The sequence below is a fragment of the Macrobrachium rosenbergii genome, chromosome 4 (assembly GCF_040412425.1).
Source record: "Macrobrachium rosenbergii isolate ZJJX-2024 chromosome 4, ASM4041242v1, whole genome shotgun sequence".
Taxonomy (NCBI): Eukaryota; Metazoa; Arthropoda; class Malacostraca; order Decapoda; family Palaemonidae; genus Macrobrachium; species Macrobrachium rosenbergii.
The window spans coordinates 37,471,365-37,498,798 of record NC_089744.1 but is presented as its reverse complement, the minus strand read 5'-3'; the positions used below and the strand labels follow the sequence as shown (position 1 = coordinate 37,498,798).

The 27,434-nt window shown below is 36.1% G+C and overlaps 1 protein-coding gene and 1 long non-coding RNA gene across 4 annotated transcripts in view; one reads left to right on the top strand and one right to left on the bottom strand.

The window, feature by feature from the left end:
- Positions 1–2,154: 2,154 nt before the first annotated feature.
- Positions 2,155–27,434, bottom strand: part of LOC136832741 (phenoloxidase-activating factor 3-like) — a 137,216-nt gene continuing 111,936 nt past the window's right edge. For all 3 annotated transcript variants that reach the window (XM_067094273.1, XM_067094265.1, XM_067094261.1), the window contains exons 6-10: positions 18,113–18,215; positions 17,154–17,347; positions 13,495–13,602; positions 11,164–11,267; positions 2,155–7,268 (exon numbers count right to left, since the gene is read on the bottom strand). In XM_067094273.1, the coding sequence (XP_066950374.1) occupies positions 7,062–7,268; positions 11,164–11,267; positions 13,495–13,602; positions 17,154–17,347; positions 18,113–18,215 (716 nt within the window). In that variant the 3' untranslated portion in view covers positions 2,155–7,061. The remainder of the gene's footprint in view (positions 7,269–11,163; positions 11,268–13,494; positions 13,603–17,153; positions 17,348–18,112; positions 18,216–27,434) is intronic.
- Positions 5,219–27,182, top strand: LOC136832756 (uncharacterized). The gene is made up of 4 exons (XR_010851308.1): positions 5,219–5,334; positions 7,003–7,282; positions 23,519–23,644; positions 27,007–27,182. It is a non-coding gene; the product is annotated as an uncharacterized lncRNA (long non-coding RNA).

Below are 27,434 nucleotides of genomic sequence, written 5' to 3'. Positions count from 1 at the left end.
TGAAAATATGCGCTCTACACACGCTGAGGAATGTGGTAAACACGATAGATTTGTCATAAATTCAGAAATTAGTGCAAACTTGGAATTGCCCATGCCATCTTTGATGGAACGTTTGTTATACCAGTATCGTGGTATGTTGTCACTTGCGATAGGTAACTCTTTAGCTGTGGACCGATAACTTCTCCACTTATCGTCAAGTTCATTCACTTGAGCTGGCGGTGCTAAATTAGGGAAATTGCTTGCAATCCCGACTGCATTCATTTCCTAAATAGTATGTACCATTCTTCGCTGAGAATTTTATATTTAAATGATTTAACATCCATTTCAAAACTGTAGGCTATCTCTTAAAAATAACGTAATTTAAGCGATATATTCATCTTATTGCTTAATTCCCCCAGATTATCAACAATTTTTGCCAAATTCCCCCATTCCCCCAGACGATCCCCATTTCCTCCAGATCTGGGGGAATTCCCCCAGGTTTGGCAGCACTGCTATATACACCAAACCTTCGCTGAATCATCCAACAATTCAAAAATACGAAAATAAAAGAGAAAATTATCTCACATGGGTGTGCTACCAGTAACAAGCGAAACACCCGGCGGTGGGGAAAAAGAACAGCCCAAACCTTCATACAACGGCAAAAAGTAAACAAAACTTAAAGTTAACAGTTACGTTACTGGGCTAAAAAAAGGACTTACGTTAACTTTTCATGATAATAGGCACTGGGATATGGAAGGAAATGGCACATGACATGGTTTCTTTATTCGCTAGCGACGTTTCGAGACAAAGTCCCATCTTCAGGCTAAAAGCAGAGAATAAATATTACATTAATACAAAACGTTGAAAAAAGTAAAAGTAAAACGTAAGGGTAAAGTTATAAGCAATTTAAACACTTCTAAGTAAAATTACGAATTAAAAATCTCAAAGGAACATCAAAATATTAGATTTACCTGCGAATTAGAAGAGCATGGACAATTAGCCTTTTTAGATACAATGGTATTTCGTAAAGATAACTGTTCTAACATGGGCATCTACAGGAAACCTACTTTTACCAGCCTTGGCCTGAATTTTTAGTTTTTGATTTTATAATTGTATATTAAATGTTTTATCAACACTCCTCCACAGTGCTATAAACCTAATATCTTTTTTAAATATGTCAAGAAAATTATCAATAACTTATTTATCCACCTGTTGCAGTGTATTTGGTACAGAAACTAAGATATTACGTCAAATTACCTTACATACCAGATAAGAAGTTTTTACTCTTAAGAAAATTTTAAATCACCACTATCCAGCAGTTGATGCCAGACTTACTTGTGTGAATCCTAGAGCTATCGGCGCCTTTCTAAAAACAAAGCGAAATTCCCCTCTTTGATGAAATCTGGTGTAGTATATTTATTCAACTGCTGCCGATGTAATCAGCAGACCTACATAGCAAGTACGCGCCGGTTGCTCAAGGTGAGTTGCGATGATCGTATAGTTGTAAGTTACCCAACGGGCGGCAAATTATCCAGCCCAGAACAATCAAATATCATGAATAACGCCAGCATTTGTAAGACAGACATAAATTATAATAACTTGAAGGTCATTACATCACCATATGAACACCACCGCAACTCGTTCTTGAAGTTTGGCAATTAAGAAACTGGTACCTTCACTAAACAACCATACTTCCTCAGTACCCTTGTGTATAGCATAAAGCCACGTCACTTTGTCTCGAAACGTTGCTAGTGAATAAAGAAACCACGTAATGTTCAATGTCCTTCCATATCCCTGTACCTATCTCACTGAGGATTAGCTCACCTATGATGAGGAATATATATATATATATATATATATATATATATATATATATATATATATATATATATATATATATATATATATATATATATATATATATATATATATATATATATATATGTACGTGTGTGTTTTGTGTGCACCACAAACCTAGAGCGAGAGAGTAAAACGGTATCATCCGAATTTTGTAATTTATGTTAATGATGAACTCCACATCAGAGTCCCGAATTACTTAGGAACCGGATTTACTTTAATATCTAATATACAACCCTTTTCTTCACCAAGGGGAAAACATCAACTAATTAACCGAATGTTGTGATACCTAACTCGGAACAGAATAAAAAAGCCAAATTCATTTCACTCTTTATTGCCTCTACCATGTCATTTTCCTCTAAATGTTCAGACTAGACAATTGTAAAGAGGGAACTAGATCCTTTAACTCAAGATATTAAGTGTCGGTAATTTATATCTGTGTTGTAACTTGCTCTTAATGCTAAGTTTTTTTGGCCCTCGCTTATGCACTGGCAATTCACCCCTCCAGAGCTTTCAGAGAAGATCTGCACAAATCATCGGCATTTTCATGATTGCTAAGGGAACTGGTTTCCTCCTAAAATTATTTTAGACTATATCAATCTCTCAAGTTTTAACTAGAATCCTGTGGAAGTAAGGGTAAAAGTGTTAATAAATTTTTGACTGAATGAATGTTTTGTGAGCACTTTTTCATATCAAATGTTTTCCTTTTTTATTTTGTTGAAATCATTTATGGCTAAAAACAAATTTCCGACGTCAGTGGCCACGGTTCTTGTGATGCCTCTTAAAGCAGTCAATGAATTCTGTTACTGAAAGACGATGCATACAGAACAGCTGAGACAAGCTCCGGATAAACAGTGTGTAGCCTATACTATTTACTCCTTAATATCCCCTGAAAGAGGGTGGTGTCGTTAGTACTAGAGGGTTTTGCAGCGTTCCTTCGGCCCCTAACTGCCCCCACTTTTTAGCTTTTTACTTTACGTCTGCTCCCCCTTCCTTTCTTCATTCTTGCTGTCCACCCTCTCTGACTATTACTCCGCAGTGTAACTGTGGGGGTTTGTCCCAGTTCCACCTTTAGATCCTTGTACTTCATCTTTATTTTCTGGGTCTCTTAACCTTGCCGTGCAACCTATCCAACCCCCTCATCTTTTCTCTGTCTTGCTCGCTGAATGATCACAAGTGCCTCGTTGGCAACTTTTCAGTGTCATGAATGATGCTTCTAGCTTGGTCAGTCTAAACAAAGTTTGTGGCAGTGAAAAGATGCAAGGGCACCGACCATGATGAACCAGTGCTAATAGTTACAAACGATTTTGTCGAGGTTGCAAGTACTGTAGATATTAAACGAAATGTATATCCATCATTTTATTTTTTCTGTGTGATACAAGTGGTCTACTGGAGATGGGCGTCACTTTTAACTATCACAAAATCTTAAATAGGGAAATACAATTTAAATACCAGCACCAATTTAAATATTGCTGTTATTTTTTGACGGGGCAGGTGCATTATTCTCTAATTACACTTCAAAAACTTGCATATTTCCCTACATGTCTTAAAGCACCCAATTCTTATATGACTCGTTATCTGTATTATCTGTGTTTCTCCTTTATAGAATGTGCTCAGTTGAAAAGATTCGTGTTTTATTTCAGTGCATAGACACTTGATGTGTTGCTCACTTCCGTTTCTTTACGTGCCGTGTCGTCAGTGATTACTGTCCAGAAAGCGTAAGGATAATGAAAAATGGAAAGTCTTGCTCTGTCACTCGTGTTATTGTTATTGAATCCCTGACTTTTGCAAGAGTGATCCACGATTCTTTAAGTATATCGTTATGAGGATGAGATGTTAATCATATGCGCTGTATCTTGTTCTTGTCAGTTCGTGCTATTCCAGCTATTCCGATACAGAATATTAGAGACGTTATTTTATTAAATATAGCATTTATCGCAGCATAGTAGTATGTACTCAAAAATTAAACTGGCCGGTACGACAGGAAAAGAAGTGACACTTTACATTATTAAAAAATCTGTATTATATATCAGAGATTTGAATCCTGAGTTCTCGAATAATTCCAGTGGATAACTGCAACTGTTATTTTATGGCCATCTTAAACACTGAAGACGAAATTCATAAATGTGGATATTTAGCGGAGAAATGTCCTAGTTTGACAAAATTTTAATTTCGAGACCCTCAGACCAAAATCAGGTCGAAAGCTGTGGCCGATCCACTCATTAAGAAATAACATACCGTTGTGACCAGGCTGGACCTTGAGGCAAATATCATTGAAGATAAATCATCTCCAGGGACGTCGCCGAACAGGTTCATGTAATTTTACCGAGCAACGACTAACACTGAAGGCTTAGACGCTGTCAAGTTGAAATTATATTGTTCATTTCTAAATCTAATAATTTCAGATACCTAAGTCTGGGAATTTGAAAGTTATTTATAACGAATACTCTTAAGGAAAGTATACCTTATTTTAACTAGACCACTGAGCTGATTAACAGCTCTCCTAGTGCTGGCCCGAAGGATTAGATTTATTTTACGTGGCTAAGAACCAATTGGTTACCTAGCAACGGGACCTACAGCTTATTGTGGAATCCGAACTACATTATACCGAGATATGAATTTTTATCACCAGAAATAAATTCCTGTAATTCTTCATTGGCCGGTCAGAGAATCGAACGCGGGGCCAGCAGAGTGCTATCTGAGAACGGTACCCACCCGTCAAATGAGGAACACGAATACTCTTAAATGCTTAAAAGATAATGCACACTGATATTCTTCAAAAGTAAAACAACACCTAAAGTCGCCAATGCTTAATATAGGGTAGACATTCTTAACAACGCAATAGGTGATACTCATCTATTCTATTTAAAGAATGATGATGATTTGATCGCAAACGAGGTACACGTCGGGAATATTTTTATTATCTTGGCGATCACAAATCAAGAAATTTTACAAGAAACGTCACCAAGCTATGAGGTAAATGTTCACTGCACTGATAGTAGACTTTACTCCTCACCCACATCAGTATAATTATTTACTGTAATATGCGTTTTGTTAGGTAGACGAAATAAGGCAAAACAATATTAGTATGAACTGGCAATGAAATAAAAACGGCGAAAGATCGAATTGAATTAAATTTTTTCATAACTTATGTTACTTGAAGTGGTTAGTAGCCTGGGAGAGTATAATCATGACTAAGTGTGTACATCCGTATTATAGTAAAACATGTCAAAAACTTATCGCACAAACATCGCAGACAGGTTAAATACAAGTCAACGACTTATTGGTAGTTTTAACCAGTGCTTCAAACGATTATTCAGCAATTGCCAAAAGCTCGTTTTCCACTTACATTCGTCGACTTATTTTCAGCTTGTTTGTGATATGGACGCGGTCTGTTTCCTACGTGTGTTTATGACGCGTTTCACTGTAGTGTGGACGCACCCGGAAAGTCCTGAGAGTGTTGGGTTACCCTTGCGGCCCCAACCAAGAGCAGTCATTGTAAGTCAGTCAGGTTATAAGTTAAGTAAGTATACCTTAGTTTTACCAGACCACTGAGCTGATTAACAGCTCTCTTAGGGCTGGCCCGAAGGATTAGACTTATTGTACGTGGCTAAGAACCAGTTGGTTACTTAGCAAGACTGAAGAAGCAAAGTCTCCTGGAGAATGACGCGGATGTAATGGTATTTTACAATTCAGTTAAAGAGTAAATCGTATCTTGAGGCAATTTAGCAAGCACTCACAGTCGAGAAGCAACTGATGACAGTACAGTGCTTGTCTAAAAGTTGTTGAAAACAAACAGCCACTTAGTAAATTGGAAGGAGTGACAGGGCAACGAAGTTTCGCATTTTTAAGACTTCGTTATTCTCTTGTTATCAATATCTGGACCATTCTTGTACAGAGTGCTTGTACTACACATTTTATCCTAAACTGAATAGACGGTAATAACTTGTCCCCCAAAATATTCAAACTAAGTTTTCAAAATAAGCAATAGTTCCGCGTTCTTCGATCTGAGATTTCATTTGTATTAAAAGTCTCCTTTAAGTATTTTGGCTTTTGTAGACAGTACACGAAAGTCCATTGGCCTCAGACTTGTACTGCTTGAATTATTCAAGCGTTATGTTATTTGCATAAATAAAAACTGGGCGTGAAATTTCTGGTTTACTGTCATAGCGTAGAGACTTTACACTTTAGTCGAAGAAACTTCATTGGAATGAAAAATCCTCATTTGCATAAGTGATGGAGAGCTAATTATCTCTAAGGTCGGACCCTGGTCGGACTTACCTGTGTTCAGTTTTAAACTTTTAAGTTCTTTAACCCAGTTGAACAATAGGCATTCATGGTAGAAATATATCTTTTTTGAGGGGAAAAAATTACATTTTTTAAGCACTTTTTTTGTTTTCTGTAAAAGAACTATTGTGCCGGCATTGTTTGTCCGTCCGCACTTTTTCTGTCCGCCCTCTGATCTTAAAAACTACTCAGGCTAGAGGGTTGCAAATTGGTATGTCGATCATCCACCTTCCAATCATCAAACATACCAAATCGCAGCCCTGTAGGCTCAGTAGTTTTTTTTTTTATTTAAGTTTAAGGCTAGCCATAATCGTGCCTCTGGCGATGATATAGGACAGGCCACCACCGGGCCGTGGTTAAAGCTTCTTGGGCCGTGGCTCATACAGCATTATACCGGGACCACCAAAAGATAGATCTATTTTCGGTGGCCTCGATTATACGCTGTACAGAAAACTCGATTGCGCTGAAGAAACTTCGGCGCAGTTTTTACTTGTTTGTTTTCGTAATCATGGATTCCCTTAAACTTTAAAGTTGTACATTTTTACCTTTTTGAATTATAACTTTGCCCCAACCATTTCCCGTTCCCTGGTACAACTTAGCATAATTTTCTTGTACGAACGCACACATAAATACATATATGTATATATACAGTATATATATATATATATATATATATATATATATATATATATATATATATATATATATATATATATATATATATATATATATATATATATATACATATATATCATGTATGTGCGTATGTTTGTATGTATCTGTGTGCATATGCTTAGTGTTTATTAATAATGATTCACGGTATCGATTAAAATTCTCTCGGTTTAAAAACTATCAGTGCATTTCCTTCTATTGTTGCAGTTCTGAACTTTTGAAAATCGCCCGTAAAAGCCAGACAAAAAAATCACCATTCTGCCTGTTCACGGACGCAAGTTCCTAAGAATCCAAGGAACGTAATGACTGATGCTTGTGTAGAGGCCTCCGGTGTTGGCTGCGGCGCAAACAACAGGACCCCGACTGACGATGCCCACGACGTAGTATCTCCTTTCTCCAGCGCTGGACATAACCAGTGGCCCACCTGAATCTCCTCTACAGGTGTCCTTCCGCTGTCCACCAGCACACAGTGCCTGCAGAAAAAGAGGTGGGATTTCTGATAAAACGGACTGCATTATAGAGAGGTTAGCGACTAGATATTTTGCTTTTCTGCTTCACGAAGAGGAAATTCTAGTGGTTTAAATGAAATGACCATAATTATGTAATTGGAATATATGCGTACACACGTAAACAGGCACACACACAATGTATGTAAACAAACACACATATATAAGATATACTTATATATGTATGTATGTATGTATGCATGTATGTATTTGCTACCAGTTATCAGTGGAAAGTGGAGTCAGTTTATAAAACTGAAAACCATCACTTCTACATAAAACATCTTCACTGAGGAAAGACAACCGGTTTTTGAGTAAACACATTCATTATTAGGTCTGATTAAAAAATCATAAAAAGGAAAATAGTCACTAAAACATGTTTCGAATATAAAAATTCAATAATAATAGATTAAGGTTCCTCCAGGATGTGAGAATAGTAGCCGGTTATGGTCAAACGTGGAAAAGAGGCAGGTCGTGAAAAATAAGCATCTGCACATAAGGTTATTTTAAAGAGCGGGGATTAATTTGTAAAGCATTCTGATTCTGCTGTAGCCGATTCCATGGTGGCTATTCGACTGAAGAATGTATAAAAAGTACAAACAGTCAGACAAACTAATGTTCCCAACTTTTCGATTTCAAAAGCCAGTGAATTTGTGTTACACTCCTTTGTTTTTCACAGATAATCAGATTGTCCTTGTAAAGAACAAACTTGCTGAAAGTAATCTATTAAGTGAATTCTGTCCTCAAATAAAAACTGTATATGTATGTATACGCACACATATACACGCTTCTTCCTGATACCATTCGCATTATATTTAAGTACAAAATTGAACTGAATTATATTGATCTCATTCTTTTCCAGTTTCCGAAGACGGTTTCTCTGCATATTGGATAATGCAATAAAATGTTATTCACACTAGGTAAATCCATGAAAATGAAGGTATTGTTTATTCCGGAACTGGTTGTCATTAGTAAAGACTTTTATGTACAAGTTTTGCTTTCATTTTCATATATATATATATATATATATATATATATATATATATATATACACATATATACACATACACACATACATATATAAGCGTACGCAGGCACATACACATATATATTTATATATATATTATAATATATATATATATATATATATATATATATATATATATATATATATATATATATATATATATATATATATATATACACACATACACAGACCACACACACACACACACACGCATATATATTACATTTTGTTTCTCCCTAATGCCATTCTCATTATAGTCAATTCCATCTTTCAGCTGAATTATCCTGATCTGATTCTTTTCTAGTTTTCGAAGATGCAAAATGTTATTCATACGATGTAATTTCATGTAAATAATTAGATATCGATGAATATAAACATACATTTCCGAAGTACAAATTTCTGTCTTCAGAAGTTTACGCAAATGATGTCTAGAATGACTGATGTTAGATTAAGCTGGTTTTGTGGTATCCAGCCAGTTGGTGTTTGATTGGTTTGTATTAAGCTTGCATATGCTTTCGCGTACATGAGGTGTGAAAGTTAGTAGGGGGCCTGGTGTAGTCCTCTGGACTCTAACGAACTAAGAGACAAAGAAAACCTGACAGTTTGTTTTATCTTCTCGACATGACAACGATGTTTCGATGATTATCTCGTTGTTTTGAGTTCATGGGTACTAATTTATACAGCTTTTAGTACCTGCAGTCTGTATGATTTCGGTGTTATCCATTAATTCTTGGAATTGTGGTCACATTCCATGATTTTGAGTAAAATGATTGAATACTGCAACTGGAGATCTAATGTTATACAACTTAGTCTCCTTTTTTCGGATGTTCTGTTTACTTCGATGAGGATTTGTTGTAACGCTTGAAAGTGAACTGGCAGACTATCCCCGGATGCTGTTTTAGAAACTGATGAGTTTTATTGTCTGATAATTGCGTCTGTAGCACTTCTTTTACAGTGCCTCTCACAGCCCTTTATTCTTTAGAGTACAAGTGGTTCCTGTTTGGATGTCTGTTAAAACTTAACAAACACGGTCCAGCGCGATCAGACATTCACGCCTTGCACTCATCATTTACCCGTTAATTTGGAATTCGTTTAGACTGTTGTTCTTTGGAGTGTGACACTGACGTCTATAAATACATCCTGAAAGGCCAAGCTTTTCTATCTGTGTTGTTTCTGAAGTGTGTGCCAGATTTACTGATACCATTCGATAAAAGTGAGTGACGAGAATGAATTTTACACTCTTGTTTGAAGGCTCAGCGTTACGTTTTAACAACGTAGATAGGAACCTTTCTCTCTGGGATATGATGATGGACGTTAGAAGCCTAGCCTTTCAGAAGACACAAAATACATGCCCAAAAATGTTGGACGAACAACTCTGGTAGTGGAAAGCAAGGTCTAGACCTTGGTGAAAAAAGCGAAGCCCATCATTCGGGAGAGCCAAGGATAACGAAGGTGCAGTCCGCTACTTGAAATCTGTTTATCTCTCCTACAAAACAATATCGAACTAACCAGGGTATCCACAAAAGATGGAGCTAAGCTACCATAGATACAGGGTACACCATTCAGCCATTTTACTCTGTATAACAACATGTTCCACTTCTCACAAAAATCATTAGATAACACCAAAGTGATTTATAGGGAGAACACTTATGAAAAGCTTACAGATAACAGCTTCCAGGACAACTGGACACCATCACTAACTCCGAATAGCAACATGATATATTTCTCCAGTCGAGACAAAAGATTACCCTCCATAAAGAAAAATACATTGTTAATCCTTTTCTGAATGTTAATCTACTTTTCAGTTTGAAGTAGGTCGACGTAATCCACATGTCAGTCTTACAAAACAATTTTCTCTAACTTTGCGTGTTGTTTCTGGAAACGCTGCTGAAGACCGTGGTTCATACTTCATATATATATATATATATATATATATATATATATATATATATATATATATATATATATATATATATATATATATTGAAATGTTCCTATATTTAGCGAGATTTGAATGTTTCCTGTGGAAACACCTAATGATGGTAGCTTTTTTATCTGCTTTATCTAGCAAGCAAAGATACTTTTTTCTTGAATACTGAATAAGAATGAAATCAATATAATCCTTACCTGTGCTGGTACTAATTTCAGAAGCCCAAGCCACAGGACCAATCAAACAATAGATAAGCTACGTTACTTGAGCCTAAAGATTCAGATATCAAGTCCATTAAGGTGTTAACATACAGTAGTTATAAAGGCGACTGTTTTGAAAGGCATCGGAAAACGACCTGTTCATACAACATTCTGATTGAAGAAAACTTTTGTTTATCAAATATAGAGTCTCCTCATACTGATCAAGTTTGCTTTTTAAAGTAAGAAATAAGCGAAATTAAAAGTAAAATCTAAAACAGAGGATATATCAATGAAAACAATATAAATTTCAAAGAGGACATTAGCTGTTACATGTTTAACAAAACATAATCTAGAGAGAGAGAGAGAGAGAGAGAGAGAGAGAGAGAGAGAGAGAGAGAGAGAGAGAGAGAGAGAGAGAGAGAGAGAGAGAGATTCAAACGTTTTTACAAAGTGACCTTCAAGAGAGTGATATTCTGCCGGAATACGAGATCTGTAAAGATAATACAAGTTTTTCCTAGACAGAAGATGAGAGTAAAACTCGGCAGCAACTTACAAGTTTTTTCCTCTACAAATTATTCAGCTTATCTTATCAGTACCCCAAAGAGAGAGAGAGAGAGAGAGAGAGAGAGAGAGAGAGAGAGAGAGAGAGAGAGAGAGAGAGAGACTATAATACAATTTTTTTAAAACCGACAACTGTAGCATTCATACCATTTTAGGATCAGGAAAAACACGAAGGTCGAGGCTACACAAGGAGCTGTTTATAGGCAACAACACTTGCTGAAGGACATCTGCAGGTCTAGTTTCCCTCGGATCTGCAACAGTAATAAAGAACAATCTTGTTTATATTGGTTTCATAACCATCTTTGCCACTTGTGCAAACCAAGACCTAACGTTTAAATTTACAAGTTGCTAATAACGACGATTATGAGAAATGAATGGCACCTCAGTTCTGTTAAATCTCACATAGCGCAGTCAGAAGTATTTGACAGGATCTTGTCTGCAGTCAAGGAAAAGTGTTTGTTAGTTCGTAACGGATGGAAATATTTTTTTTCCTATTTTTTCATTGCGAGTCAAAACTGAAAGTGCTCTGAAAGTCGTGGCCAACACAAACACGCACACACACATGCATATATTTATGTATGTATGTATGTATGTATGTATGTATGTATGTATGTATGTATGTATGTATGTATGTATGTATGTATGTATATACATACACATGCATATGCATATTAAATATACAGTATATATATATATATATATATATATATATATATATATATATATATATATATATATGTGTGTGTGTGTGTGTGTGTATGTATGTATGTATGTGTGTGTGTGTATGTAGGGGTTGTTAATTGCGTGTCATGTAGTTCCAAATATGGTTTTTTTGCCAAATAACGACCCAAAGATGGAAGTCGTATACTATTAACTAATTAACAATCCGCCATGGACCATTTTCGTAATTTAGTATGTGGTCACCACAGTCGCTTTTTCTCCTGTTATCTTACCCCTTTGCTTCAAGCCATTCTTGATGTTTTCGAAAACAATCGCTTTCCTATGCACACAGCAAGCGGAGAAACATTTCGAACAGGGATGCATAGTGAAAGTCATGGGGTCTTTGGAGGAACAAAGCCAACCATTGTTCGTGAGAAAGTGGCCTAATGTGATTCACAGACATGAAAATGTTCTGAGGCGCAGAGAACAGGAACATCTTTGGACAAGAGAAGATACTGATGACTACGTCACAATGCTTGTGTTACCCTAAAGTCCCTTTGATCATAGGAAAATATGAAAATAAAATGAATTTTCAAGCAGAGTCATTCACTAGATCTATACGGTCTAGAAATTCTAGAAGAATTGGATAAGATTAGGGTTAAATCAGCACAAGAAAATGTTACTGAGTTGTAAAAACCTTTAACGTTGTATCAGTAATAACGTGGATAATAGTAGCATCCGATGCTAATACTGCTTAAGAATGACGGCGACAACAACAATAATGTTGTTATGGGAGCAGTACAGTATAATTACACAAATAGCAGTAACAGTGGTTTGTCTGTTCGGCCAAATTCATGAAATGACAGTAAGGTCAGAAGCAAAATCAATATAGACACGATTGTAACTTAGAAATAAAAGAGGTTTTGATATAGTAACAGTAACAATATGAAGAGTATGATAACGGTAATAAAATCACTAACAAAGCCGGTAGCCATCATGACAGTAATATATGAGTAACGATATATAGTACAGCGAAAACACCGCAGTCATATGTTAGAAATAATAATACTGTAGCAAGCGAACCGCTGATTGCGTTGAATAAGTAAACATTACTTCAGTGATAGCGAATAAGAGATTCTAATGTTGCTATATCGTATATCAGGATGAGTAATATTCCGGAAGAGTAAATGATGAGTGAACTCCAGTAGCCTTTTATAAAAGGCTAAGAAGAATGAAATGAAGAATTATGAATGTCATAATAATCATTATCATTAAGAGCACATGAGCAACATTAAAAAAGTAGGGCGCGTTTTAGCTAAATCAGCTCTATCGGCGTTTGCTTCATTACTACTATTGTTAATTTTATTAATTTTTTTTTTATTGTTCTCGGCAACACTGCAATTAGGTTAATTGCCTTTTAGTTCAATAGATCGAAAAATGGAAAGCCTTCTCCTATATACACTACATTTTGCATTACTTTTTCTTTTTGTTTCACGATATTTTGGCTTTTTTTCACGTGTTTGTGTCAGTACTGTTAACACATCAGGTATATGTTCTGCTACAGTTTTGGTCGCTGTATTGAAAATAAGACCAGAAAATTGTCAAGTAGCGTAGTTATTCAAAAGATGCAAAGCCTTTCCTAATTTTTCAGTACATTTTGGGTTATTTACTTTTAAACTAGGTCGTTTTTATTTCATTACAATAGTTTTATGAAGCAAGGGCATAAAGTCATTTAGGTACGGAGTTTGCCGACCAGCGCTGTCAACCAACCTTGTCTCAATGAAGTCAATCAGGAGAACTAATTGCAACTGCTCTTACCTGTCGTACCCCATCCGGCTACCCAACCTTCTCTTTGGTCAAATTGATCTTGTGAGAATCCGAGGTCGTTCTGCAGATTCAGAGGCAGGCACACGGGCTGTACGTAAGCTGAAACATAGAGAGAGAGAGAAAAAAAAATAGATAATACATTTTCAGTACAATACTAGGATTTCCTAACATCATAATTATTGCTTTACAGAAGTGGATGGCAATGAAGGGGCATTTAAAAATCCTGGTTTTCATTTGATAAACTTTACGACAATTCAGTCTATGACAAACAGATTCAGCAGCGGAAGCAAACGGTAATATATTTATGCACTGCTGTCTTAGGATGTAGCAACAGCTAGAAATTAAAGCTCTAGTATCCACGCGGTGTGTAGCATGAGTCAGCAAATGGCCAGGTACAGGATATTTGCAGTTTCAAGTCCTTTATTATTATTATTATTATTATTATTATTATTATTATTATTATTATTATTATTATTATTATTATTATTATTATACTGAAGCCTATGCGAAATACAATACATATCTGGTCCAGACGTTTCGAGGACAGGAAAGAGAAAGGGGACAGGAGAAACTAAGGATAAAAACCATTATTTCTTCGGTATTCTCCAACCCCCTTCCCCCCACCTCAGGTATCCTCTGCTGTCTCTCATCTCGAGTTGTTCTTCCTCCTCGTTCTAACTAATTTCGGCGATCCTTTCTGATCAGGAAGATTATAGTCTCGTTAAGTTTAGTCTTCAAAACAGATACTACAAATTTTCCCTCTTTCTCCTCAATCCAATTCTTATGTAGTGCTTGATGGTGGTGATATGCAATCTTTCTTTCGTATTACCATCCAAGCTTTGAGTTTAAGCGGGTATTATTTGTATATATTAAGAGAGTGGGCAGTCCAGATTATTAAATCCATGGAACGGGCTGTATTATACAAAATCAATAATGTTTCTACAAAGCCTATAGCAATATGCTGACGATACCTATTTGGGGGTACTTTTCTCTGTTTTAAAAACAATTAAAAGCAGTTCTGATTAGCGGTCTTGACTGTTTTAGGTTATCCTACTATTGATTGCAAGTTGGTCTCCCATACTTTATGACTACTAAAACTGTTTTGACTGTTGTTTATTTGAGGCGACCGAAGCCAACATATTCATTTTACTCTGGAGAACTCCGATGCCCTCGGATGAGATCTCATGTTATCAGTCAAATGGAAAAAGGCCACGGTCATTGTTACTCCTTGGGTTAGGACAGTTTTTCCCCTCAAGCTCTTTTTCTCTCTTTTCTTTTAGGTGTATGCTTGGTCAGATCATTAAGTTTCTAGTCATGTGGACCTTCATATAAAACCAGAAGAGAAAAAAATATCTGTTTTGTGGCGCTATCGATTTGTTAAAGGGAATTTACCATAGTAGATGAGGAGCTGAGCTGAAGAATACTGCCAACTGAACATCCGAGGGAACTGAAGCGATTTAGAAGTGAGGGAATGGGCGGACCCATTTGTCACTCTTGTGATCATTTACCTACTTAAAGTATGAGCATTCATTCTAAAAACATGAAGTCGATGATAAGGGTTTTCGGTCATGATTTATCAGTACCCGCTTCATTACTGCTTAGAGAAGTTTATCAAGTCCTTCTTCACACTCACACCAAAACAAGAATCTTGTGATCTGAAGCAGTACAAATGTCGCGTGTCTTATATTGGATTACTTCGTTCTAAAGTAAACTTGGTTTCCTTGGACCCCTTGAACTCCGTGGAAGGTTATGGAGTGTGAAGAAGCCACTCTGAAGGTTTTCTCTCCGATTTTTGAGGAATATGAAGGCTGCTCTTATACGTTTTCTATCGAGGCAGCGAAAAATAGGGAGGCAAAGTTTTCCCTCTCGCTCTGGATTGAAATCTGCTTCATATTCATGTCTCGCGTCACGGATTCTGCTTCTTATCTCCTAAGGGACGACAGCTGGATCTCAATGATTGTTGGTAAATTGTGGATTCTTACTCTTAAGGACACTAAGTAAAACTCTGATGTTTTCTGTAATAATTTTTTAACATTTTCCCATTGAGGTTTAAGGATAGATCCGGTTAACAGTAGATCTATCGTAGTATGCTTTGTTCTATAAACACGCGAGGAATAAGAAATATACTAAGTTCTTTCTGTATAACCAGTATAACTTAAAAAATGCTAATGTAAATTTTAGGAAAAAATGCATAGAGGTCATTATTACAGTTATCATAATAATGACTGTGCTCTACATAAGCTCCAAGAATGAGGAATTAAGTTGTTCTGTCTCATCAGATGTCTATTTCTCTTTTTCACTTGATGTAATGTTAACAGATATCAGTAGATTAAAACGAATATCAGCTGCTTAGTTGCATTCATGGTACATAGTTGTTCTTTTAATATTTCCGCATAATTAAAGCTGGTTTTTTCTCCGTCATTTCTACGAATGATAGAAATTTGACTTCCTTTGACTCCTGTTTTATTCGTTCCTTTAAAGGCAGGAAAGCTATTAAAATTAGAATAAAAGTAAACTTTAGTCGACGGTTGCTTAAAATCATTACGGTGTGACTCTCAATGGAATTTGAGCACCAAAGAATAACTGAAATAATTCTCGAACAGTTTTCCTTTTCTTCATCCCCAGTCGGAGTATATGCAAAGGAAAAAATAAGCATCAGCCACTCCTCTTCCAGGAATAGACCGATGTCACTGCAATTTTTTACCGTTGACGGGAAATGTGGTTAATTATTTCATCAGTGAGATATTGTCTTCCCGGCCACGTTCGCTAATGGCCAAGCGTCATTTTCAAGAGGTCTCCTTTGACGTGACGGAACGCCTCTTCAGACGGGATGTTAAGAGCTGCCTTGTCTCTAGGTTGTTACTGACTGGTGAAGAACCCAGCTCTCGATTGACTTCTTTTTTGTTCCACGGTATTCTTATGAGTGTGTCGTGTCGTATCTCATTTCTGCACGTTTTACCATTTTCCATTCTCCCTCAGGAGACCCAGGGCTTGCAAGAAAATGAAGATAGTGAAGTTAGTTTTCCAAGAAATGAACGAGGAAGTGGCGAGGGCGATCGCGTTCCTAGGCCTTTTCAGATGCTCCCCTACATTTTCCCTGCTATTTCGCTGACGGGGATTTCAATTTAGGAAACACACAGACCTCTCTGTTTTTTCCCTTTCCTTTCAGAGAGCCTGTCGTCTGAATCTAATTTACGAAGAAGAATGGAAGTCAGTGTCGTTATTGTGTTTAGGCTCCTAAATATATCTAACTCCCTGAGTCATTGTTTTTCTTTTTTATTTTTAGTCTTTATGTGTAATTTCTTTTCTAACGTCACGTCTCGTTTTCGTGTATATGTATCACGTGATTCTTATAACTTTTAAGATAACTGTTAAAAAGGATGTAGGTGTCTTTTCTTAAAGACTACAAACGTAGGAAAGAACCTCCTCCTTCTGAACAAATGGATTTACTTTTACGAAGATTAATGGTGTTAAATACCCTTACAGAAATTTGTTCAGAGAAGGCAAAAAAATCCAAAGAAACATCACCTGAAACCACTTAACACATTTCACGAGGAAGTCATTTAAATTGCAAGCGTACACAGCGAGAGATTTAATTTTGAATAAAAGAAGCTTCAGTTCAAGCTAAAAATCATCGAATTGCAACTTACCACTTTGAAACCGAACCGTACGGGATAATCGTAACAGGGCAATGTCGTTACAGTTCCTGCATCCGAAGGGATCCCCATAACTCTCATGAATTACTGTCTGCTCTACTCCTATCTTCTGGAGGGGATCGGCACAAACACCCCCTCGACAGTCGGGGTCTGTGCTAAGGGTGTGCTCTCCCAATCGGATGTTCTGCCTGCAGACCCAGATCCAAGAAGTCAAATGATGATAGATTTTCCCAGTTATAGGTCTTTGGGATGTAACAGTTACAAATATATTTCAAGTATTGAAAGGAAGTTATCTTTGGGATGTAACTGTTACAAATATATATTCTAAGAACTGGAAGGAAGCTATCTTTGGGATGTAACAGTTACAAATTTATTTCAAGCATTTATTTAAGTGAAGTTATCTTTGGGATGTAACAATTGCAAATATATTTCAAGCATTTAAATGAAGTTATCTTTAGGATGTAGCAATTACAAATATATTTCAGGCATTTAATGGAAATTATCTTTGGGATGTAACAATGACAAATATATTTCAAGCATTTAATGGAAATTATCGTTGGGATGTAAGAATTACAAATATATTTCAAGCTTTTAAAGGAAATTATCTTTGGGATGTAAGAATTACAAATATATTTCAAGCATTTAAATGAAGTTATCTTTGGGATGTAACAGTTACAATTATATTTCAAGCATTTAAAGGAAATTATCTTTGAGATGTAACAATTACAAATATATTTCAAGCATTTAAAGGAAATTATCTTTGGGATGTAACAATTACAAATATATTTCAAGCATTTAAATGAAGTTATCTTTGGGATGTAACAATTACAATTATATTTCAAGCATTTAAAGGAAGTTATCTTTGGGATGTAACAATTACAATTGTATTTCAAGCATTTAAAGAAAGTTACCGTGAAATTAACGAATGGAATGGAACTCAAGAGAAAGCTTACAATGTGAAACCAGTCCTCGGATGGACGCAGTGAGCCGCAGTTAAAACATAGCGCTCGGAAATGAGAACACCTCCGCATATCAGTGCCGGACGACCGTTTTCACCTGGATAGAAATAAAATATTGAAAGAGAAGTCTTCATAATACGTTTCTAGCTACAACTGGTATTATATTCATTTGTATTTTATCACAATTACAAGGTTAGACAACTAAAAAATGTGCTATATGCCTCATGTTCAGTTTCATGAAATAACTGCAATGGCTATAACAATATAGGGTACAAATGAAAGCTGTCAAAACTTGTATTCTAATGTTTCAGAACAATGACATCTTATCTGGAATATCGTGAGGGTGTCATACTGTAATATTCTGTACTGCTGAAATACAGAATATTGCTGAAATACTGGTCAAGTATGATCTGCATTAGAGGATTTTTTTAAATAAAAAAATCATTAATGGACTTCAAAGTCCTCCCCATGAAATTCATTCTCTTCATATACCTCTTATCACTCTCATCCTTTCTCCAACTCAATTCCTCAGTACCAAGACTTACCCTTACGAACACTGGAATAAAATTGATTTAAGTGTAGGATGTCTTATGAAACGCATAAGAATAGATAAGGACGACAATAGAATATAGTTATTACAGAAATTTCAGGTGATTTTTGTGAGTAATAATTCATCTTCTGAAGACTTACGATACTACAAATGAAAATACTGATGAATGCAATCAAACGATCGAACACGATCAACCAAAATCAGAGGAATAACACAACCACCAAGACTGCAGATGCCTCTGCTAAGGCTTTGCCTCTGCTCGCGCTTCTGTTTCTGCTGATAATCTCGCACCTGCTTCTGCTGATACTATCGTACCTGCCTCTGCTAATACTCTCGCACCTGCTTCTGCTGATACTCTCGCACCTGCTTCTGCTGATACTCTCGCACCTGCTTCTCCTGATACTCTCACACCTGCTTCTGCTGATACTCTCGAACCTGCTTCTGCTGATACTATCGTACCTGCCTCTGCTAATACTCTCGCACCTGCCTCTGCTAATACTCTCGCACCTGCTTCTGCTGATACTCTCGCACCTGCTTCTCCTGATACTCTCACACCTGCTTCTGCTGATACTCTCGAACCTGCTTCTGCTGATACTATCGTACCTGCCTCTGCTAATACTCTCGCACCTGCTTCTGCTGATACTATCGTACCTGCCTCTGCTAATACTCTCGCACCTGCTTCTGCTGATACTCTCGCACCTGCCACCTGCCTCTGCTGATACTCTCGCACCTGCTTCTGCTGATACTATCGTACCTGCCTCTGCTAATACTCTCGCACCTGCCTCTGCTAATACTCTCGCACCTGCTTCTGCTGATACTCTTGCACCTGCTTCTGCTGATACTATCGTACCTGCCTCTGCTAATACTCTCGCACCTGCTTCTGCTGATACTCTCACACCTGCCTCTGCTGATACTCTCGCACCTGCTTCTGCTGATATTCTCGCACCTGCTTCTGCTGATACTATCGTACCTGCCTCTGCTAATACTCTCACACCTGCTTCTGCTGATACTCTCGCACCTGCCTCTGCTGAAACTCTAGCACCTGCTTCTCCTGATACTCTCACACCAGCTTCTGCTGATACTCTCGCACCTGCTTCTGCTACCAGCCTCTGCTAATACTCTCGCACCTGCTTCTGCTGATACTCTCGCACCTGCTTCTGCTACCAGCTTCTGCTAATACTCTCTCAACTGCTTCTGCTGATACTCTAGCACCTGCTTCTCCTGATACCCTCACACCTGCTTCTGCTGATACTCTCGCACCTGCTTCTGCTACCAGCTTCTGTTAATACTCTCACACCTGCTTCTGCTGATACTCTCGCACCTGCCTCTGCTGATATTCTCGCACCTGCCTCTGCTGATACTCTAGCACCTGCTTCTCCTGATACTCTCACACCTGCTTCTGCTGATACTCTCGCACCTGCATCTGCTACCAGCTTCTGCTAATACTCTCGCACCTGCTTCTGCTGATACTCTCGCACCTGCTTCTGCTACCAGCTTCTGCTAATACTCTCTCAACTGCTTCTGCTGATACTCTAGCACCTGCTTCTCCTGATACCCTCACACCTGCTTCTGCTGATACTCTCGCACCTGCTTCCGCTACCAGCTTCTGCTAATACTCTCTCACCTGCTTCTGCTGATACTCTCGCACTCCGTCGTTTGATGATTTTCCCATCGAATGTGGAGGTGTCGGTGTTTCCGGGCGAACATCGATGGAGCCCTTTGCCAACTTCCGCTTCTCTCCCTCCACCTCTTCAATGTCCTCCCGTCTCTATTTGCTACCCAACACCAACCCCCAGCCTTGTTCAATTATCTTCTCGTCTTGGCTTCTGTCCCAAAGACCCTTGTTCTACTCTGTTCATGCTGTGGCTAGAGAGAGAGAGAGAGAGAGAGAGAGAGAGAGAGAGAGAGAGAAGAGAGAGAGAGAGAAAGAGAGAGAGAGAGGGAGAGAGAGAGAGAGAGTTACTTTCTGGTTTTTCTTCATCATAGCTGCAGCTATGCTCTAATTTATTTTTTGAACTGTCTTTATGTAGCCTATACGGTATCTTATGTCGACTGTTCAAGCGAGTGTTGACATACTTATTACAAAATGGTATCTAATTTTTTTCAGATGTATAACACTGGTAATTTCATTCTCCCTTGGTCTTCGTATAAATTAGCACTCAGCATCATTTAGACCAGGATGAAAATATACGTTGTGGTGTACTCTACAGAGGGATTTTTAGCACAGACGGATTTTTTCACCATACACTTTTTTCCCCTTTGGAATGGGTGGCGCTTGAGAGGAGGTTGATAGCCTTACGCCATTTTTATCGACCGCCTCAGACGTTAGTAACCCTTTACAACTGGGTGGACTGGTCGGCGGTAGGCCAGGGGCGAACTGCAGACTAACAAACACCCCAAAAGGTGTACCGCTCACCTACGGTTCATCTCTCAGCATTTATACGTATTATGAAAAAAAAAAAATAATTTCAGAGCTTTTCTTTGCCAGCAATGCGTCATTTGCATTAGCATATTTGTGTTTACATCTTTATCATTTCATTTGTATTTCGTCATTTCTTTCTCTGCATTTATGAATATACATTCTCCCTCGCCCCTTGGCCAGCCCCCCACCTCCCTTCCTTTCTCCCATAATAACAAGACCAGGAGACTAAGAGCCCGTGATTCATGATATTATGTCGGAATACGAGGTCTGTTAAGATGTCACGAATTGCTCTTTGATAGAAGATGAAAGTAAAACTTAATAGCAACTTGCAAGCTTTTTTCATCTACAAACCATTAGGCTTATCTTATGAGTATGAGAATTACGAATCCCTTTATCGGTTCTATCGGCGTTGTTACCCGAAACTATTACCGTTTACGAGATTATTACAAACTTTTTTAGGTACTCTTTATGATACTCATTTATTAAACGTCAGCTAGGTAATAAAAGTGCCTTTAATCACGTAATATAACAATTACCAAAACTGGTATGAATCACCTTATAGCCACCGAATGAGTTTCGCGGAACCAGCAGTTTCATTCGACGTAATCATACTTTAGGAGAGACATTCAAAGAATCGTACTGGATACTCCTTATTAAGGATCAAATTCATACTGTCATAGCAGAAAATAAGCATTATTTTTTCTTCAAAGACTTGCTATAATTAGTCCTCCTGATATCAAGTGGGAGCATTTTACTATCCCTGGGCTGCAAATTTGAAGGCTCTAAAACCAGTATGTACAGTGCATCTTGGCCCAGATAACTTGAATTTGTCATATAGTCTTGTGTCGATTCCATTTGCTAAACTAAAAAAGAAGTAAGCTTGGCCATCCTATATATATTTCATAAGGCTGTGTCCAGCTAAGAGCATCTAATATTCTTTAAGGACAGGAATAAACGGTGCTTCAACGTGTCACTTTTCATTACCATTTAATCCCATATCCTGGGTTTATATTTAAATATATATATATATATATATATATATATATATATATATATATATATATATATATATATATGTATGTATGTATATATCATAAAATTACCACACAGCTTCACTGTGTATATACACTCATACTTTTCGTGTTACTGTAGGCTTCAATAACACAGGGTGGCTTAAATCTCAAGATTTTTAAATTTTCAAAGTACAATTTACCAAGTACTGGCTCTCGATGACCTACAGTCTTCTTCATTAGGCACCGATGCGCAACGGTACCTGATGAAGAAGACTGTATGTCTTCGTAAGCTAGTACTTGGTAAATTGCAGTTGTAAATTAAAGATTCTGGAATCTAAGCCATCCCGTATTATCGAAGCCTAACACGAGTAACATATATATATATATATATATATATATATATATATATATATATATATATATATATATATATATATATGTGTGTGTGTGTGTGTGTGTGTGTGTGTGTGTGTGTGTGTGTGTGTGTGTATTATGATTGAATTTATTATAAAGATAATATGAAACGTACTTTGTTATGTATTTTCACAGTTACCGTTAAAGCGTCATCAGATTGTTTTATTGTTTCCCTTTAAAAAAAATAAACATGGACGCCGTACTCTTTCGCGTAAAGCGTCCAAGTTTCATGAAAGGTGACTCCGTGGTCCTTGGTAATGACGTCACAGCACCCAGTTTTTCGGGAAGGAAGATGTCGTTGACCAGCTCAGTTTTCGCGTTAAGATAGTGACTTGTCGCAATGTGCTTTCGTGGTTGGATGACGGACGTCGTGCAGTTTATGGACGAATTCCTGCTACCCAAGGTGGAGGTGATTCTGTAACGGTTAACCATACGACTAGATATTTGTGGTTTGAAGGATGATCTTCGATAAATTGTGGCGACTCGACTGTTTAAAGCATAGGCGAAGTTTCTTTACGGTATGTTCCATACTTTATAACCGGTCAAGAACTTGGTGACTGCTGTTAATAGGCTACTTCCCTCAATAATAAGTCATTGGATATGGTTATTTGATATAAAGTTTGGTTATAGGCTTGCTTTTGTTCTTGTTTCTTGGACTCGAGTTTTTTCAGTTTTGTAGCTTTTGACTTGATTATCTGTAAAGTATTTCAAATTTTTCTCTAACGCTTCGCTGTAAAGATTTTGACACCACTATGAATATAAAATCTTTATATTTATGGATGGTTTTTATGGGTATTATGGATAATGTACTTTTATTTTTAAAAATTTTTAATCCATCCTTTAAAGGTGTATCATACTGTATCTAGAATGTTGTGCAATATGGATTTTTTGTAAACCCCTTTATTTTATAGACATCTCGAGACTTGTAAAGTTGACTGGTTATAAGTTTTAATTCATTAAAGCAAATCCATATACTGTAAGGTTAACTTCACTACTTTCAGGTTTTTGTGAAATCTAAACTTGAAGGAAGCGAGCGACGTAAGTGAGTAAAAGTCAAAATTCATAGGCCAGGGTAATTTTCTCAAGGTACACAACGCTTTGACCAGGTTTGGTTTAATAAACACCAGGTAAGGTACAGAACTTTTGCATAATTCAACTTTTGCATAATTCAACTTTTGCATAATTCAACTTTTGCATAATTCAACTTTTGCATAATTCAACTTTTGCATAATTCAACTTTTGCATAATTCAACTTTTGCATAATTCAACTTTTGCATAATTCAACTTTTGCATAACTAAATTTGTTTTTATCTTTTGCGTAATTTTAACTTTGTTTTTTTATAAAACTTGTCCATATCCAAACTTTTTTTTTTTTTTACCTCCACCGCCTACAGGGGCGGTCCCCTGTAGGGGTGGAGGGCCCTCCGATTGCCCTGTTCCATAGGTCTTACGACCTATGGGCAGGTGCCTGGGAGGGTGGGGAAGGGGGGGTGAACTATCAGATTAATTTTTTCCTTTCAGGTGTAAGTGTAACATTTTAGTTAGTTCTGGAAGTTAACGTACTTAACCTAATATTTTCTCATAACAGTTAACGTAACCGCCTATATTCGGCCTGTTTTTTTTTTTAGGCTTACTAAATATGTTTACCGTTTAGATTTTAATATAAATATGTTTACCGTTTAGATTTTAATATAAATATGTTTACCGTTTAGATTTTAATATAAATATGTTTACCGTTTAGATTTTAATATAAATGTTTACCGTTTAGATTTTAATATAAATATAAGTTTACCGTTTAGATTTTAATATAAATATAAGTTTACCGTTTAGATTTTAATATAAATATAAGTTTACCGTTTAGATTTTAATATAAATATAAGTTTACCGTTTAGATTTTAATATAAATATAAGTTTACCGTTTAGATTTTAATATAAATATAAGTTTACCGTTTAGATTTTAATATAAATATAAGTTTACCGTTTAGATTTTAATATAAATATAAGTTTACCGTTTAGATTTTAATATAAATATAAGTTTACCGTTTAGATTTTAATATAAATATAGGTTTACCGTTTAGATTTTAATATAAATATAGGTTTACCGTTTAGATTTTAATATAAATATAGGTTTACCGTTTAGATTTTAATATAAATATAGGTTTACCGTTTAGATTTTAATATAAATATAGGTTTACCGTTTAGATTTTAATGTAAATATAGGTTTACCGTTTAGATTTTAACGTAAATTTTTAAGATTTTAACGTAAATATAGGCTTACCGTTTAGATTTTAACGTAAATATAGGCTTACCGTTTAGATTTTAACGTAAATATAGGCTTACCGTTTAGATTTTAACGTAAATATAGGCTTACCGTTTAGATTTTAACGTAAATATGGGCTTACCGTTTAGATTTTAACGTAAATATGGGCTTACCGTTTAGATTTTAACGTAAATATGGGCTTACCGTTTAGATTTTAACGTAAATATGGGCTTACCGTTTAGATTTTAACGTAAATATGGGCTTACCGTTTAGATTTTAACGTAAATATGGGCTTACCGTTTAGATTTTAACGTAAATATGGGCTTACCGTTTAGATTTTAGCGTAAATATGGGCTTACCGTTTAGATTTTAACGTAAATATGGGCTTACCGTTTAGATTTTAACGTAAATATGGGCTTACCGTTTAGATTTTAACGTCAATATGGGCTTACCGTTTAGATTTTAACGTCAATATGGGCTTACCGTTTAGATTTTAACGTAAATATGGGCTACCGTTTAGATTTTAACGTAAATATGGGCTTACCGTTTAGATTTTAACGTAAATATGGGCTTACCGTTTAGATTTTAACGTAAATATGGGCTTACCGTTTAGATTTTAACGTAAATATGGGCTTAGTTTAGATTTTAACGTAAATATGGGCTTTTACCGTTTAGATTTTAACGTAAATATGGGCTTACCGTTTAGATTTTAACGTAAATAGGGCTTACCGTTTAGATTTTAACGTAAATATGGGCTTACCGTTTAGATTTTAACGTCAATATGGGCTTACCGTTTAGATTTTAACGTCAATATGGGCTTACCGTTTAGATTTTAACGTCAATATAGGCTTCCCGTTTAGATTTTAATATAGATATAGGCTTCCCGTTTAGATTTTAATATAGATATAGGCTTCCCGTTTAGATTTTAATATAGATATAGGCTTCCCGTTTAGATTTTAATATAGATATAGGCTTCCCGTTTAGATTTTAACGTCAATATGGGCTTACTGTTTAGATTTTAACGTAAATATGGGCTTACCGTTTAGATTTTAACGTAAATATGGGCTTACCGTTTAGATTTTAACGTAAATATGGGCTTACCGTTTTTAGATTTTAACGTAAATATAGGCTTACCGTTTAGATTTTAACGTAAATATAGGCTTACCGTTTAGATTTTAATATAAATATAGGCTTACCGTTTAGATTTTAACGTAAATATAGGCTTACCGTTTAGATTTTAACGTAAATATAGGCTTACCGTTTAGATTTTAACGTAAATATAGGCTTACCGTTTAGATTTTAACGTAAATATAGGCTTACCGTTTAGATTTTAATATAGATATAGGCTTACCGTTTAGATTTTAATATAGATATAGGCTTACCGTTTAGATTTTAATAGTGTAAATTTGCTACTTTCATTAAAGGCTCACTAAATGTTTACTGTTTAGATTTTAATAGTGTAAATTTAAGTTAATGTAACATTCTAAATATTACTTGAGAATAAAGGTATTTACTGTGAATTTTGAGATTAATTTCCGGACTTCACCAGTACCTAAGTTTTCCCATCTGTTCTTTCAATTTAAAAGTACGTTAACTTCAAAAAAAATTTAGATCAGAAAACATTTTTACGAATTGCTTTAAAAAATTAAGATTTTAGTTCTTTAGACAGAAATTTTGATTGATATTTTGGGACTAACGTAAATTATAATAAATTCTGACTTTATCATCTTGGAGTAACGCATTTCGTTTATATAGTTAGGCTTTTAATAATGCAAATGGCAATACAATGATCAGGCCTCTGTTTTCACTTTAATACAATAGACAAACTTGTTCTAAGCTATGGCTTCAATATCAAGCTGTTCCCAGGGGGGAAAGCCAAATAATAAGTCTGGAGTTCAATAAACTGCCAGATTAACAAGCCTGGTCAATTGGTTTTTGTAGTTTTGTTCGGCAGCTGAGACCTTTCATACGGTCGTTTCCTGTGCTCACTGCACTAGTCAACACTGTGAGCTTCAGGTCCTTTAGTTTGCTTAAACTTTTCTTTCTCTGTACCTTGTTTAGAGGGTTATAAAAGGTTTGGTTTGTATAGGTAAAGTTTGTGTAGAAAAATTTTTATATATTGAAGGCTTTAGGTTGAGAGTTGAACCCTTATTTTACTGGTTTGTAAAGAATGTTATAGGATTTTATTTTAATTACGCACATTTCTGCCTCAGATTTTTTGCTTTACAGGATGTAAGACTGGGACAGTGTAAACTCGACTGCTGTTATCCAAGAACTCTTGTTCGTTGTTTTTACCCCTCCATAGTTTTTAAATAAGGTGAGAATGGGGTCTGGCATTACTGCTATCCTTTATACCATAAGCTGTCCTGCGTTGATGGTTCACAGGTGTAATTAGCTGTTTGAAATGTTAATAAATTTTATTAAATGCACTATGTACGTTCTTACCTTCACCAATAATAGCAGTTGTCACTGTTAGAATGTAATTGCCATTAAATCAATTCAACTAAGAAATTTTTGTTCCCCTTATCAAGGTGGAATAAATTAAAATCCTCTGTTTTAATTACGGTAAGTGATATAGTGGCGTATTAATTCTTATAAAACCAGAAGTCACAGTATTTACCATTACTTGATAGTGTTTCAGTGAAGTTCTGGTATTT